Source organism: Ctenopharyngodon idella, chromosome 11 (genome assembly GCF_019924925.1).
Source record: "Ctenopharyngodon idella isolate HZGC_01 chromosome 11, HZGC01, whole genome shotgun sequence".
Taxonomy (NCBI): Eukaryota; Metazoa; Chordata; class Actinopteri; order Cypriniformes; family Xenocyprididae; genus Ctenopharyngodon; species Ctenopharyngodon idella.
This window is the reverse complement of record NC_067230.1, coordinates 14,301,208-14,318,887: the sequence shown is the minus strand read 5'-3', so window position 1 is coordinate 14,318,887 and position 17,680 is coordinate 14,301,208. Positions and strand designations below refer to the sequence as shown.

At 38.5% G+C, this 17,680-nt stretch overlaps 1 protein-coding gene across 1 annotated transcript in view; it reads right to left on the bottom strand.

Moving 5' to 3' along the window:
* The window catches only part of ptprga (protein tyrosine phosphatase receptor type Ga), a 276,522-nt gene extending 259,951 nt beyond the window's left edge, over nucleotides 1-16,571 (bottom strand). Inside the window, 1 exon segment of the mRNA XM_051912024.1 lies at nucleotides 15,976-16,571. Within this exon segment, the coding sequence (XP_051767984.1) occupies nucleotides 15,976-16,069 (94 nt within the window). The 5' untranslated portion in view covers nucleotides 16,070-16,571.
* Nucleotides 16,572-17,680: the final 1,109 nt, after the last annotated feature.

Here is a 17,680-nt window from a genome sequence, read left to right as displayed (position 1 = left end):
TAAATGGGGAAAACATCAGATTCTCCAAAGTTGTTTGCCAAGCTTTCGATTAAATTTCATATTTGAAATCACCAATGAAATCTGACAACAAATGTCTCATATTTTTCAGGCTGGATCAAGCTAATGCGCATGCGCAGTCCTAAATGCACATCTCATGTCTCATTTCGGAGTCGCGCGTCTGACTGTTTCTGTAGGAACCGGAGCTTCTAACGGCCACTGCAGTGACGCGATGATTTTACCAATCAGCGATTGGCTCTTATTTAGAAGGCGGGACTTATTCCAGCATATTGCGCGTTGTAATTTCTCCCATTCAAAACAATACGAGTGACACGTCTTGTGTTATAGTCTTTGCTTAAAATGAGTTCCACCATGACCATTTTCACCTTTATATTTCATTATACCAAAAATATGACCACAGAACACCACGATTATATATATATATATATATACAATCGTGGTGTTCTGTGGTCACAATTTGTAAAACATGACTACGTGGTCAGTATATTTTTTTAATGGGTTTGTTTAGTGACCTATAATCAGTGCAGATTTCCCCCCTATTTGTTTTCCATTTTTTTGTGTTTTTTTCAAAATCCTAAAATTTTCATAGTTCCAGGTTCTGATTAGATTTTGATTCCTCAATGTGTATGAGTCCCGTATGGATCTTATTACATTCCGTTCAGCAGGAAATAACAACAAGCAGCAGAAAGTTAAAATCACGCTCACATGAAAAATAAATGTGCCGAGATGACTGGAGATGAAGGAAAAGTGCAAGCGCACACACTTGACAAAAATTCCCCCTCACCGTATATAATTCCGTTCTCTGCACTCTGTATGTTTTCCCTGTTCCGTATTCCCAGGTAATAGGGTCAGAGAATCTCATTGCGGCTGGAGCTGCAGACTTCTATATTATCATTTGGCTGCCAGCACAGCCTGTGAGCACAAATGTAATGATATTTTGTTACCCACCATCTGCCACACGGCCCAAAACACTTCCTCCGCAATACAATACCCTCTCGGAGCAAGGCCGCGAGGGCTCCGCCACGTACCGTACACGGCCATGGCCACGGCCACGTATGACAGGTAATACTCCCACCACAACAAACACACAACACAGACAGCTGCCGTGATAGGTCACATAATCTGACGAAATGCTAGCATAATGCTAGCTAAGCTATACAAATATTCATCCTACAGGGAGAGTGGAAGATGACTTTTCTGAAACAAAACATTCAACCAAAACTCTAAACCTTCAAAAAAACAGTTCACCCAATGGAAATTTATTTCATTTCAATCATTTACTCACCCTCATATCGTTTCAACCAATTTTTTTCCTTCCAAAAAATGCAAAATTAGATGTTAGAGCTCCTCTTTCCTTCACAGCAAAAGTGCATGGCTGTTTATACTCCCAAATTCCAAACATGAAAAAAAGCAGCATAAAATGCACTTTATTCCGAATCTTCTGACAACATATATGACAGGAACAGACAACATTTAGGCTGCTAATGTAATTTTTTAGATAATAATTCCTTCAGAAGTTTCTTCAGCAAAGTATGATTAGCATTTGCGTTGTGGTTTATGCTAACAACAATGTATCTGCACTTCCAGACAAGAATTGTGAAATGTGCCCCTGACTACATGAGGAGAGTGGAAGAGAAAGTGTGTAGACAGTGTGTGAAAGAATGCTTGTGGCAAGGACCAACCCTGCGTGACCACTAAAAGCCCAGAATCGGGAGAACTGTCGCTATCGGTTTCCGTTAATTTCCGCTAATAGGCCCTGCAGTCATCCGCTAGCCGGAACTTTGGCCGCGTATAATGTTAATTAGATTTTCTTTTTGGACCGTTCGCCGAACGCTTGTCAACATCCTGTCACATCCTCGAAAATTCTCATAGTGACACAGCCTAAAAGCCATTTTTTTGGCTGGGCACCAAAGCGCCGCTAGGCACCAAGCATCTGGCAAATAAAATAACATAAACTAAAACTAAAGAAGAGACAAAAGGGACGTTCAATAAGAAATGTCTGACAGAAAAACCTTGTTATTCTGTTGGCCTTATCTAATCAGACAAACGTGAAAAATTCTCCTTGCTTTCGCTAACGGCTAGTTTTATTTAGCGATTATTCATTCCCTGATCACATTCCAGAGCCTATCAATGATTAACAAAATGTTGACGCATAATGGATGGATTTGCCTTGGGGTCAGAGCTTTAAATAATTCAAACCATCAGGGTAAACATAAGCATTACTGATGCATTTATTCATAAAAAATCCAGAAATAAATGCAAATCAAGTGGTCTTGTTCTAAAAATGAGCATCTGTGTTTTCTTTAACAAAAGTTGATCTACAGCCACTTGCAAACAGTCCTCAAGGAAATGAGTGCTGGTACATTGATTCTGCCCAAGGTTGCCTTTGACTCCGAAATAAACACATGCTCTGGTGTCCAGAGGCGTTTGTTTTGACAAAAACATATTTCAGTAACTTAAAATATTGTGTAGGCATAAGTTCACGCTGTGAAGTATTCAGTCATTTAGTTATGATAAACTGAAGCCAAGCCAATTAATTGGTCGACATTTGGCCATTTTTAGATGATTAGCAGTCTAGATAGATTAAGGTCCAATTCTCACTATTAACTAACTTTTAACTACAACTTTTGCCTCAATAAACTCCTAATTACTGCTTATTAATAGTTAGGTAGTTGTTAAGTTTAGGTATTGGGTAGGATTAATGGATGTAGAATATGGTCATGCAGAATAAGGCATTAATATGTAAGTACTAATAAACAGCCAATATCCTAATAGTGAGAATTGGACCCTAAACTAAAGTGTTACCAAATTTTGTGTGAATTTTGAAGAAATATTGTAAAAAAAAACCTTGATGGTGATTTCACACACTTGTTCCACGTGGAGTCATCTGCCCTAAATGTTGGGGTGCGGGCTATTTTAAAGCAAAATGTGTGTGCGTATATGTGTGTTGGGGTGGTTATCATCTTCTTTATTCTCCTCTCCTATCCTGACTGTCTCCTCATCTCCTCTCTGTCACGCCTGGCCACTCTCCATTCCATTTCCCCAATGGTTCATCCATCGCCACCTCCGGTGAGTGGCGAGCGGAGCCTGGGGTGATTAACGCAAGAAAGATGGCAGGACTGGCAGCGTAAATCCAAAGAGGTTTCAGGAGGAACACCGGCGCTTGTCTCAGCATGAGGAATGGAGAACCGGCTGGGCCAAAACCCTTCCTGGAAGTGTCCTATCCCGCCCTACACGGGCGGAATACAGAGAAAGGAATTCATGAAAAAGTACGGAAAATCCACAGCGCTCCCAGGGGCACGAGAGTAGAAGCCCATCTGTCGGACATCTGGTCGGAGGAGCTCTTGTGAAAAAGAAGTGTGCTTAATTTTATTGAAAGTGTACTTGTAGTGCACTTCAAATCTTTAAAGTATATTATTTTTTAAAAAATTATACTTGCAGATGATAATATTAATAAAATAGAAGGACACTTAAAGGGATAGTTCACCCAAAAATGAAAATTACCCCATGATTTACTCACCCTCAAGAAATCCTAGGTGTATATGACTATTTTGTTTCAGCCGAACACAATCAGAGTTATATTAAATAATATCCTGGCTCTCCCAAGCTTTATAATGGCAGTGAATAGAGGATGAGATTTTGAAGCCCAAAAAAGTGCAATCATTCATCATAAAAGATATCCACACTACTTCAGGGGGTTAATAAAGGTCTTCTGAAGCAAAGGAATGTGTTTGTGTAAGAAAATATCCATATTTAAAACTTTAAAAACTTAAATAACTGGCTTCTGGCAGACGGCCGTACGCATGTCGACTTACGCCAAAAGAGTAACTCATGACGTGATGTAGGAGTAGTGTAAGTTTTAGCGTAATTTTCAACAAACTCAAGCTCCTCTTCTCTTATATCGAAATCCTCCGACATTTCTCTGAAGTGTTGACCAGTTAAGGGGTTAAAACATTATATTTATGACTATGTTTCAATAGAAATAACATTAAAGTGTATTATAGTTTACCATAAATGCTTGTCAGTACATTCAATAAACCATATTTCAAAAAAAAATTACATATATAGATGTACTACTTAGTTCAACTATAATACATTTTCATGTAATTGCAATTAACATGCAATAAAATGTCAGACTGAAAATATTATTCTTTTAAAGTGTATTATTTCTGTAACAAGTACTCTTTTTAAAAATCTGCTCAAATGTACTTCATTTTCACAAGGGAGTGAAAGACCTTCAGCGTACTGGTTGGGAAATTTTAGAACTAAAGTTACTGTATAGTTCACTCAAAAAGTTCTGTCATCACTTACTCTCCCTCATATCATTCCCGTATGACTTTTTTTCTTCTGTGGAACAGAAGAAAAGTCTGTTTTCCACAGAATTACGATAAATTGAGGACTAAAGCTTTCATGCTTCAAAAAAGATGTAAAGCACCGCAGAAGCATCATAAAAGCAGTCCATAAGTCTTGCACACTAAATTCAAAGTCTTCTGAAGTCATACAGCAGCTTTGAGACAGACTGACATAAGTCAGAAGTCAAATAGACTACTTTAATGATATTTTATGGTGCTTTTGCGTCCTTTTTGAGGCTTGAAAGCTTTGGTCCCTGTTCACTGTACCTGCATGGAAAAGAGCATAAAAAACAAAATATCTCCTTTTGTCGTTCCACTGAAGAATATGAGTTTGGAATGACATGAAAGAGTATATACTGATAGAATTTCTGAGTGGAATATTCCCTAACACACAAGCATCAATGTAACCTCAATCGCTGAGACCCAGTACAGGAGGTTACAAGAGGTCAAACACAGCCAATCCAATCAGTAGTCACGGCGCTAACCCATCAGCACTAGTCAAGGTAGAGTGAACCATCAAAGACACAACCCAGCCAGAAAAGGCAATCACAGTTGTCAAGAGGCAAAGAAATGAAAAACTATTTCTACTTTTGGGTTTGATTTCATGCTTGTACATTGAACTGCCACTCGGCTGCTGTTTGAGCTTAACGTCAGGCACATTTACCGCTCTTTGCAATGCTGATTGTTTTTAATATGGAAAAAAATGGCAGGAAAGAAAAGTGGAAGACAGGGAAGAAAGTGCCTTAAAGTAAGATGCCAGAAAATGACAATTCTCCCTTCTCATCTGAATTTGCATGTTTGTCAAAGCTATCATTGTATGATCATGGTGATTACATGGCTAATTAGCATATTTAAAATAAAGCAGTAAGCCTTCAAAATCCTCTCCAAAGCCACTTCATTTGCGGAAACAACTTTTTTTATGGGTACTCTATTCATTGCCTGATTAGAAATGATAGAAAATTGCTTTACATGTATCTATTCTTAATCATGATAATGTTAATGTCTTTTATGTTATATATATCAGATTATATTACCAAAGCTAAAAATGGTCAAATTAACCATTTCCCTTTCTTTATATTTTTAGTTAGCCTTTGGTTAGCAATATAGGCCTACTAGATTAGCATAGCGCTAACTGATTACGAAAAGCTTATCATATATATATATATATATATATATATATATATATCAAGGGAGGCAGTGCCTCCTCAAAAAAAAAAAAAAAAAAAAAATTGGATGAGAAAATAATCCATATTACATATAAAACAACACAAATATTACAAATTATGACATTAAAAAGAGCGCAAGTCACTCGTATTTCTTAAGGAACGCTGCCCAACAGCGACACCCGCAGGTAAAGTTACAGCAGGAGTCATGCCTCCCTTTGCTCTCATAGAAAACCATCAGACCCCCGGCGTGCGGTGTGTTTTGTGGGGGGTAATTGAGAATGAATGGGGGAAAGTCACGTGAGAGGAGGCAACGTCTCCATCGCGCTATGATTGGATGTAATTGGTTATGATTGGATATGATTGGTTTGTGCGATAAATCCCGCCTCTTGTTGACGTGCACGTTCTGCGCGTCAGTTTGAATGAACAAATGATGGCGTCAATGGGAAGACTAATTGAAAAGTAAGTAAACAGATCACCCAGTTAGATATCACCGCTTTATGTCACGTCAAAATCAAACTTGAAATGGACTGAAAACACGATGACTGCGGGGGTTTTTAGTGCAATCAGCTTGGTGAAATTAAAAATACAATCGTGTCTGTGACAGACGGTGTTTACGCAGCATGACTGATGAATTAAAAAGTAAAACATCAATACACAAATAAAATATATTGTTTAAATTATTATTGCCTTTAGTTATTATTTTGGAATGAATGTAGAAATGCTTAAAACACTAACTTGATGAGATTGACTTGGTTTTGATAAATAGAACATTTATTACAATACATTGTTAATGTAAAATTACAAAATAGAATTGTATTTGGATTCATTTTTTTTCTTTTTTGATGTAATGTAAAGTAATGTTCATTTTTACAAGGAAGATGTGTCAATGTTAAGAGTAATGCACATGATTCATAAATTACATTGATTCATAAATAAATAAAAAATGTGCCTCCTCATTTCAGAACACCACTGCATGCCACATATCATATTATATTACCAAAGCTAAAATTGGTAAAATGAACCATTTCCCTTTCTTTATGTTTTAGTTAGCCTTTGGTTAGCAATATAGGCCTAACAGATTAGCATAGCGTTAACTGATTATGAAAAGCTTTTTTGTTAGCTAGAACAAGACAAAACACAACGTTTTTGACACTGGCGTACATAGGATTGCATACTCACTAAGTATACTAAATGATAGCCAAAAAGATTTTCATAAAATGCCTCATATTAAACAAGCACTGATTTTACACAATGTATACAATGAAGCTTGAAATAGCCTAGCGGCCAACTGATTGGCTTGATACAGTATATTGTGTAGTTTAAAGCTAAACTGTAAACATATTGACTTTGAATGCTAGTATTTAGCTGATGAATTTTCAAATCAGCTGCTTTACAATGACTGCGATGACAATGACTTTGTCTAAAAATAGTAAAAAGGTTGTTGAAGGTGATTACCATGTGTGCAATTACATTTTCGGCATTAGCACACCCAATAGTGTTAAGTTTGGGCGGGGCTATCTTCTAGGCTGACCAATGACAGATGGGGGGGGGGGGGGGGGGGGTGTTCAGGAAACTGAATTCTTACAAAGGAAACTACACACTTCATCTTTACAGATTTGTGATGCACACAAAGCAACTTTAGCATTATCATGCTAGTATCATAGCAAAGAACATCCTCTGTAACTTCAGAGACCCGCTGATTCTGTATCAGGGTAAGTACAGAAACCTAAAGATCTGTGTGGCAGGATATTCCAAGAGAGTTACAGGAAGAGGCCGGTCATAAGGGAACATGCGTGTGTATAATGTACTCATCTAATTCACTATATGCACACTGAGTGACTGTTACGAGTGGAATAAATCAGAACGGACAGACACTAATCACAAGCCATTTTCCGAGCAGACTCGATACAGGTCTGACTGATGAAAGCACAGATATCTGGAGTGGCGGAAAGACAGCGGGAATCCCGCCAATTTGAGAAGAGAAGGAGGGAGAGAATAGAAAAAAACATTGTACTTTAAACAGCTTCCCTAGAAGTAAGACAAATTGGGCAGCGTGGTGCAGTCCGCAGGCTGCGTCTCGCCCGCTCTCTCTCTCTCTCTCTCTCGGTGGAAGAGGCTAGCGTCCTCCCAAGCATTAAAGTGGAAAAACCAACTACACTGCAAAAATTTAATGAGAAGACTCACAACTCCGGCCTCTGACACAACGCTTCTTGGCATGTGGTTATTTTCCCCTTCTCGTCTTTTCTTTCCTCTTTTTGCCACGGAAGCAGAGGAAATATCAAGGGGCTGTAACCGGCCTGGCCCTCTCAGTCGTGGTCTAATGCAACACTAATGCATTGTGTCTGTGAAAATGGGCATTCAGAATACGTGACCGTGCTTCCCAGAAACGCCACGGCATTACCTCATTTATATGGCCACTGAGAGACCGTATGCGTCCACGCGCAAACAAATTATTTGCTGCCGCAATTTCCAAGGCTGATGTGATATATGGAGGGTGTCTAATAGTTAGCCTCACTCCTTTTCTGCTGTTTTTGTTCCTCTTTTTCAAAGGGGGACAAATAGTGTGGGGAGAATTAGTACCAAATGGAATGAACTGGCCTACAAAACCATTAGGCTACAATTCCCTGACTGACAAACACCCATCACATGGACAACATCACCCTAAAGGCTGTATCATTACACGCAAGGCCTGAACCGCAGCCAGCAACCTCCAAATTAAGGTTATTTCTCTATTGCAAGCAGGCCTGTCCATGACAGACAGCCCATCAAGGGCTCTGGGCAGAGATTGGCCTTTTACACTGATCCAGACCGGATTACGCAGCCTAAATCCCAGCCATTACCTTTCAAGAATGAACCGAAAAACTGATATCAGATTACAAGGGGAGGGTTCTTCTTACGGGCATCCAGAATTGGAGTTCACAAAAGTGAATTTAAAGGGATAGTACACCCAAAAATGACAATTCTGTCTTCATTTACTCACCCTCATGTTGTTCCAAACAGGTATGATCAACTTTCTTCTATGGATATTTTTAAAAATGTCTATAGAATGAAAGTAAATGACATTGTAAAGAAAAAAAGCTTACTTTATGTTCAACAGAAGAAAGGCAGTCATACAGATTTGGAACAACATGAGGGTGGCTAATTGATTTCAGCATTTTCATTTCAATGCATTTGACAATGAAGCGTCATTGGCGATCATTTTATTGGGTAACAGTTTATTTCAATGGTCCACTTTAGACATTTTACTAACTATACGTAAATTTGCAACTACATTTCAACTTATTCTACTAACCCAAACCCTATAACACCTAACCTAACAGTCTACTAACATGCAACTAATACTCTAATGAGGGTAAGTTGACATGTATTTGAAAAGTTATACGTAGTTAACAGAATGTCTAAAGTGTACCAACAAAATAAAGTGTATCTTTTTATTATCTTGACATATTTGATTTCCAGTTATGTTGAAGAGAAAAAAGGCTTCATAGCTTCCTTTAAGAGTGGTTGAAAGGAAAAATTAATTTAAGGAGTATTGTGTGGGCCAGTGATACAGTGATAAATGAAGCCTATCACTTAGCACTAGCTCTTAGCACGCCGCAAAACCCTTGATCGATCGGCTTGACAAACCGCAGAATTAATGCTGCGTATAATCTACAGTAAAAGGCAAAGTCCGCACTGCGTAAAGTTGGCATGCATATTTTAAACTAGAAACATAAACAACAGAACGTACGCAAAATACTCCCCCTTAGTGGCCAAGAGTGAAAGTCGTTGCATCTCGGTTGCACTACAACATCTGTCTGGCTGTTAATATTGCAACGCCCACTGGGACTCATCAAATTGTAATTAATTTCTGTCTCATTAATCCATCCATCACTTGCAAAGAAACATAAACATGTTCCATTGTTTGGTTTCAGACAGATTAATTTAGCATCATCTTTGCCGTTTTAGATCCGTGTTGGTCTTTCACACAAGATCACGTGGTTAATAGGAAGAACTGGCATTTAAATCGGAGAGGGCCGGCAGCCGTTATACGTTATTAATGGAGAGACTTTTACGTTTGTTACTCCATACTCTGCTAATTATGACCTTAGAGAGGGGGACGGGGGTAAGCAGGAGAACGGGGCGCTGGAGGGGGGCCGGGTTATGTGGAAGGAGAATTAGCGCTTAAGTCTCCCAGAGGCTCAAAGGTTTCTTTCGTCTCCTGGCAAACTGTTTCAACCCCTGTTACTGTGCCAAATGAAAATCTTTTCAGAACCTCCAGTCTGGGAGAGGGAGAGAGTCAGAAATAGAGAAAGAGAGGGAAATAAAAGAGTGGCAAAAGCAAACATGAAGAAAATCTGAGAGAAAGTGAAGCCAAAGTACACGGCTTTGGTCTCCTGCCTACAACTACTACAACTTTCAATGAGGCGAATCATTATCACTACCGAATTTGCATCAGGCTAACGTTTCAAAAAATGGTGCACAACAAGAGTTGAGAGTTGTCGCTAAGAACCAAAAAGACAATTTAGCAAAGCTGCACACAAAAGAACAAACAAAGAACAAAACCAATGCAACCGACATGTCTGCACAAAGCCAATATTTATCAAACTGTACAGGATTTGGGGCCCATCTTAAAAAAAAAAAAATAAAATAAAAATATCACAATGAATATTTAGGTTACACTTTATTTTAAGGTGACATTGTACTCAAGTACTGAGTAATATTAATTAACTGCGTGTACTTACTATAGAGTTAGGGTCTGGTTTAGGGTTATTTACTTGTAATTACACACTATTTACTGTTATTACCATGTAGTAACCTGTAACTACGACACTTTAAAATAAAGTGTTACCAATATTTTAGCCAAACGTATCACCCTCCATTGCTTTGTTGAACCCCATTCTCTAAGTATTTGAAATACTTGCATGATTTTATAAACATTTACAGGTGTGGAATTTGCCATGGCAGTTTGGCCACATAAAACTATACGCTCACAACCTTCTTTGAAGCATTTAAAATAAAGTGCCCCATGCTCTGGACATACTTGTGCATTATTTCCAAAGAAGCTTGTTCTGTGGCAATATGTGCAATATGTTCCTACTACTGAACTACTAAAGTTTGTTTATTTCACTGTTAAAGGTTCTGATATGTATTTTAGTCATAGGTAAAAATGTCACTCAGAAAATCATAAGGCTGTACTTTACATCGTCTAACATTTATTTTTTGTCTCCATACCAAAAACATTATCTGATAATATAACATTATATGACTTAAATTCTTTACATGCTGAGTTCATTATCTGCAGTTTTTTGTCTTTAACACAAGATCTACCAGCATGCTTCATGAATGTCCACTTCATTTAGTGGTTGGCACACACTGCGAGCTGTGGTTGCCAGTGGAGATGAGGAGAAAATGTACCAGCACGAGCACGGACACATACACGCTCTCTCTCACAAACACAGACACGTCTGCCTTCACCAAGACTATTAAGGAAAACTGGAGATGAGTCCTTCACTGAAGAGCACCAATAATCCTTGAGATCTATTCACAACATCTAACACAACAAAAAAGAGGCAGAGAAAGAAACAGTGTGAGTTAATGCAAAACACCAACAACAGCTTTTTAGAATATCAGTGTGTGTTAAGCATAAGGAGAAGCAATTTAACTGGCTTTAACACTTAAACTGAATACTTAAACTGAAAAAAAAAAAAAAAAAAAAAAAACACATTAAATGCAAGAAGTCAGGAGTACAATCCAAACCATTCACAAACAAATTGTAATTTATTCCTGTGATGGCAAAACCGACTTTTCATCAGCAATTGCGTCAGTCTTCAGCGTCACATGATTCTTCAGAAATCATTTTAATATGTTGATTTGAGACATTTCTTTCACTGTAAAAAAATATTGTTATTTTAACTTAAGGCAACCAGGTAACTTACTTTTTTAAGGATTAGTTCTTTCAAATGAAAATTACCCCAGGCTTTACTCACCCTCAAGCCATCCTAGGTGTATATGACTTTCTTCTTTCTGATGAACACAATCGGAGATATATTAATAAATATCCTGACGCATCCATGCTTTATAATGGCAGTGAGCGAGGATCAACGAGTATGAGCTGAAGAAAGTGTCTCCATCCACATCCATCCATCATAAATATACTTCACACAGCTCCGGGGGGTTAATAAAGGCCTTCTGAAGTGAAGCGATGCGTTTGTGAAAAAAAAAAAAAAAATCTATATTTAACAAGTTATAAAGTAAAACATCTAGCTTCCGCCTATACACCTAGGATGGCTTGAGGGTGAGTAAAGCTTGGGGTAATATTCATTTGAAAGTGAACTAATCCATTAAAATTTTGAGTTCATCAAAATTAAAAATTTGAGTTGAAACAATGAAGGAGATTGGTTTAAAAAATAGAAACTCAAAATATTATGTTATCTGAACTACATTAATTATCTAAGTGGATTTGACAAAAGAAAAAAAAAGTTGTGATAAATCATGAAAATTATTTTTTACAGTGTATTATTATCATCAATGTTGAAAACAGTTGTGCTGTTTAATATGTTTTTATACATTTTATTCAGGATTCTATGGTAATAGAAATTTCAAAAGAATGGCATTTATGTGAAATAGACATTTTTGAAACATTATAAATGACTTTACTGTCACTTTTAATCAATTTAATGCATCCTTGCTGAATAAAAGTATTACTTTGATTAAAAATAAATAAATAAAATAATATAAATTGAAACAAACATTTTATTATTAAATTAATTAATCAATTTCAATGTTTTAAATTGCAAGTGAATTGGAAATATGTTTGGTTGGAGGCTTTCTATATTTGAACAAAAATTAAATCACAGTGAAAGTTGGGACATAGCGTCCGAGTTAAGAGTTCTTATTCCCTCCATGTTGCTGGTTCCAACCACACTCTACTTTTGGTACAGATGCGGCGCACATTCAGCACGCACGCTAACAAACTCTGGTAGAGCGACCCCGCGGCAGCCTGACATCACCCCACGCGTTTACCCGTCCGCACGGCCCTATCTTTTAATCAATCTATTAGAGAAGCCAGGCAACGATGACAGGCTTCGTGACTGATAAAGTGACCTGGCGAACATTACAGCAGCTTTGGTCACCCAGCCGGACAGATAACGGCCCGAGCGGAGAGAGATGATGATGATGATAATGTTGTTACAGGGGCCGCTAGTGCATCCAGTCCGGCCCAAATGTCAGCTCCAGCTATCTCACTCCTGAGACTCAACCCCCCATCTTAAGTGCCCGTCGTTTCCAAACGGACATTTAGCAAATTATCCTTTTCTATTAGACAGAGAAATGGCTTCTCGCTCACATAAAAGGAAATCAGAAAGGCAGGAAGTCTGATGCCTCTTAAGAGATTTGAATTATCATTGTGCTCTCCAGTGCGTGGCATGCTATTCGTCATGCGACAGAAATAACCGTCTAGAAATCCTTTCCTCACTATCGCCGGCGGTTTCTACATCTTTGAATTCTTTCCCACTATACATAGGAGGTTGGAAAAGAAGCTAAAAGGAAAAGAAGATAAATTCTATTGCTTCCCTGCGTCAAACGATTTTTGCTTGCGAGTTTCACCATGTATCACCAGTTGAGTTTAATAGCTTTAAATTATTAGGTGGAAACGGCGCTAGAATTTTCTCTTCCGTGATAGTCATGCATCGCTCCAACGGCTAGATCAACCGTCTGTGGAGAAATGAGCGTTGCCTGGGGCCAACAGACGCCCCGCCGAGAGATCCTTCCCTCCCTCTCGCCGCTTCCGCTCCTGCACCGTCAGCAAACTGGCCATTACTGGAGACTCAAGTGTGCAGACACTTGTTTCCCACTGGCATGACAGAAATAAATAAAGTTGCACTGTTCCCTTTTTCTAGCACATTGCTGTATGTCACTGTTGCAGCGGCGGCGGATACAGAGCTCGCTTGTCTTTCCGCAGCAGTGGCTCTGCTAAGAACAGGTCTATCAGACACAGAACAAATGTCACCGAGGTTAAAAAGACCCGCGTCTGGAAAAAAGCAGAGAGGGCAGGAGGAATGACAGGGAACAAACGGAACGCATTAAAGTTGTCTTTTGTTCTATACGGTAACTTCATTTCTCCCACACTTCCGACTGGAGAATTGGAAGCGTGCACCTTTCTCTCTGTGAAATCGACTCTGATAGACGGAGACAGTAAGATAGACAGAAACACATACTGCGACAGACACAAGAGAGAGAGGCGCAAACAGAAAAACAGACAGAAAAGATTGCCAATAATGTCCACAACCTTGAGTCAGGCATTTGCCCTTTGGTGACAATGTGTTATTCATGGAGCATTCATCACGGGCCTGATGAAATCTCTCGGCTGTTTGAGATGCAGAAACTTAGACACTTTATCTCGCTGTCAGCGCTCAAGTGCTCACCCCTATGTCCGCCGAGTCCCTGAGCACCCTACTCTTGTAGTTTTGGATCACATAGAATGGGAGATGAAAACTAGTGGCGAAAGCAAAGAATTGAAAAACCAGAGGACATTCTAACTGATAGGCTTGGGTAGAGCAGCGTTATTAGTTTATTCCTGCGACAATGATTGACTACCAACAAAGAAACATTTTATTATGTATGCAAAGCGATGGCCATTTGATAACACAAAACCATCAAGCTCCTCAAAAGTAGGTCAGCTATTGTGGAAATTTACGTTTTGAGATAGCATTTTATGTACCAAGATATATGGAAAGATGAGAGATAAACACAGTGTGTTCTGGCTTTTTAATGAGATTTCCGAACACATTGTAGCTTTGCGTGCACGCATACACTTTTAAAAAATACAATACACTGCGCAGATGCAATCTGCAAATCATGTTATCTTTCATTCGTACAGAGCTGAAAATCTCTAAAGCTTTTCTTGTTTATGAATATGACTCACTTGTTTCACATGTATCTGTGTAGATTTGGTTAAAAGAGCACAAACAGTCCTTGCACTTGTTCTGCTTCCATAAGGTTTGATTCGAAGACCTGAGAATGTCATACTCTCTAGAATTATACATTAGACTTGACGCCTCCAGCGTTACATAAAAACTCATGCAAATATGCAGAGCTTATCAGTCTCCTCCTGGTTAAAAATGACTTGAGCATCTCAGACTCTGTTATTTCTCTGGCTGCTGCCTATCATCACAACAGAGCCTGAGAGATCCTCACCTATCACTCACACACACACTCAAGGTCATCTTAAACAAGATGCCGTCAAATATATACATTTTTAAAACCCGGACGAGCCCCCAAAAATCATGTTCTTTTGATGTTTTCCAAGACGCATTGTTAGTTACTGTGGGAATTTATATTCAAGGCTTCATCTCTACTTGCCTGACTTCCCTACTTCCTTCATCACATTCGAATTACAAATACAAAAACGAAGTAACAACAAATAAATAACATTTTTTTCTTAAACTCTGCTGCTCAGCATTACTATGCGGCATATGAACACACGATTTTAAAAAAAAAAAATTATTAGCCTGCAACCATAGAAATAATTTACATTATGAATATTAATAACAAAATATTGACAATTCACAATGTATTATTTTTATTTATTATATATTAATATATGATAATAATACATATTATATGCATTGAAACTTGCTTTATGATCTAAGGTAAGAAATGTATTTTCATGTTTGTTTTGGACAATGTTTAACCTAAGTTTAAAATGCTATGCATTGCTCAGTTGAAGACGGTTTGCTGTAAAAAGTTATGATTAATTATGCAAACAATAAATTGATAAAAAAGTATTTTGTTTGTAAACAATGCAGTTTCTTGTTGAACACTTTTAAGCTCTTAAGAGACCCATTAAATGGTGCCACCCATTTTAAAGAACTGATAACCAACAAAGTAAAGTGTGAATATCTATAAAAAATATTGGTCAAACCTATTTGCAATAGCCTATTATATGCAAATAAAAAAAAAAACAAAAAAACTCAATTCCTAGACCATCTTTTCCCAAGAGAAAGTGCGTAAATCACGTTAAAAGTCGTCAAGGAATGAAATGCTGCTATAGTTATGCTTTAACTAAAGATGGCTCAAGTGTGCATTATAATTCAAACTGCTTAAATCAAATATGTTACAATACCCACTGAAAGACATCGGCTATTGTGTTTTCCTATAACGGATCTGAGTGTAATGTTTAGAGATAACGGGTCCGCGCGCTTATAAATAACAGTAGCGGATCATTTGAGGATATTGAAACATCAACAGACGTCATTATGTGCGTTACAATTCCGTGTTAGATCGTCCCAGTTCCATGACTTACACCAGAAAAAAAAATCACAAATACAAAAGCCTCGCGCTCGTATGGTTTTAATTGCGGACATGTGTTGTTTCAACATTACGCAGCCAATGTAATAGGTGGTAATGATAAATAGAGCGATTGAAAACAATTCTCATCCACCTCAAATCCAACTTACCGGGATGACAATGTGCCCACCGGAGCACGAGCGTGGAGAAAAGCAGAGGCGGAATCCACCAGCAGCAGCAGCGCGGTCGCAGTAGCCTCCGCATGTCACACTGTATACATGGAGATCTGGAATAAGGCAACTGTTGACAGAGTTATCCTCCTGGTGAACAAAAAACTCCCACAAACAAGCAATGCAAACGCACTGGACACGCTTTAAGGTATTTCGGCCGCCTCCTTTAGTGAGTCCTTTGGAGAGATTTTTTTTTCTTTTGAAGTTCGACCAAGCCAAAGGAAACAGTTTTTCTTTTCTCTTTCAAATGGCTGAGCTTGTAGTCCAGAAGAGAAACATGTCAAGGGGACTGTGGATTAAGAGAGAGATGTTAGAGGAGCAGTAGTCCATGCATCAGGCTGAAAACACAGAGACAAGAGTTGGAGCGGCTCTGGAAGCTTTCCATTCCGCCTTCCAGGAAGTAGCGCATGAGCTGAAGTCTGGCAGAGACTTTAAAACAGGCTTGGAAGAGAGCGAGGGAGAGAGGAGAGAGAGCGAGAGAGAGAGAGAGAGAGAGAAAGAGCGAGCGAGGGAGAGAGAGAGAGAGAGAGATCCGCCGGATCCTAGCGCCGAGCCCGTAACGGACGGAGCTGCTGCCGCTGTCAGACAGTGTGTGTGATGGACGCACAAAGGCGCTCTCCTTCTCTCTCTCTCTCTCCTTTATCTGGGATAAAACCAAACACTTCAGATAACATCAGTAATAAAATGACTGCATGCAAGCTCTGTATCCGGAATTATCCGCAGAATCTTCTACATGAGACTAGTGGATGCATGGTTTAACATGCATATGATATTTCACAACTATGAAACAATAGACGTGTATACGTGTTTAAAATTAGATTCACTATAGAAAATTCCATGACTTTAATGTACGTGTAAGCCTATAAACGCGCGCGCGCGCGCACGGGTATTCCTATCATTACGAGGACATTCCAATGATTTTTATACTGTACAAACTCTATATTTTATCCCCTAATCCAAATACCCTACCCCTAAAGAACAACAAAAGAAAAAAAAAAGCATATAATATCATAATATAAAATGATTTATAAGCTGTTTTCCTCATGGGGACCAAAAAATGTCCCCATAAAGACAAGGATTTCAGATGTTGTCATCCTTGTGGAGACATTTTTGAATACCTGAACCACACACACACACACACACACACACACACACACATTTGTTTTTGTGAATTGCGGGGACATTCCATAGGCGTACTGGTTTTTATACTGTACAAACCGTATTTTCTATCGCCCTACACCCCTACCCCTAAACCTACCCATCACAGGAAACTGTGCACATTTTTACTTTCTCACAAAAACTCATTCTGTATGATTTATAAGCCTTTTGAAAAATGGGGACATGGGGTAATGTCCTCATAAGTCACCCTCTCCTTGTAATACCTATATCATTATACAAATTTGTGTCCTGATATGTCACAAAAACACACACACACACACACACACACACACACACACACACACACACACACACACACACACACACACACACACAATAGACTATGCAGCTGAAAAGATCCTGTTTCTTTTGCGAACAATATGCACTGACCAATATAAAAATGAGTCACTATATTGACTAGATTGTTCATAAGCTTAACCCTGTCTTATTCATTTCAGAATTGCTTATTGAATAACTGCATTTTCTG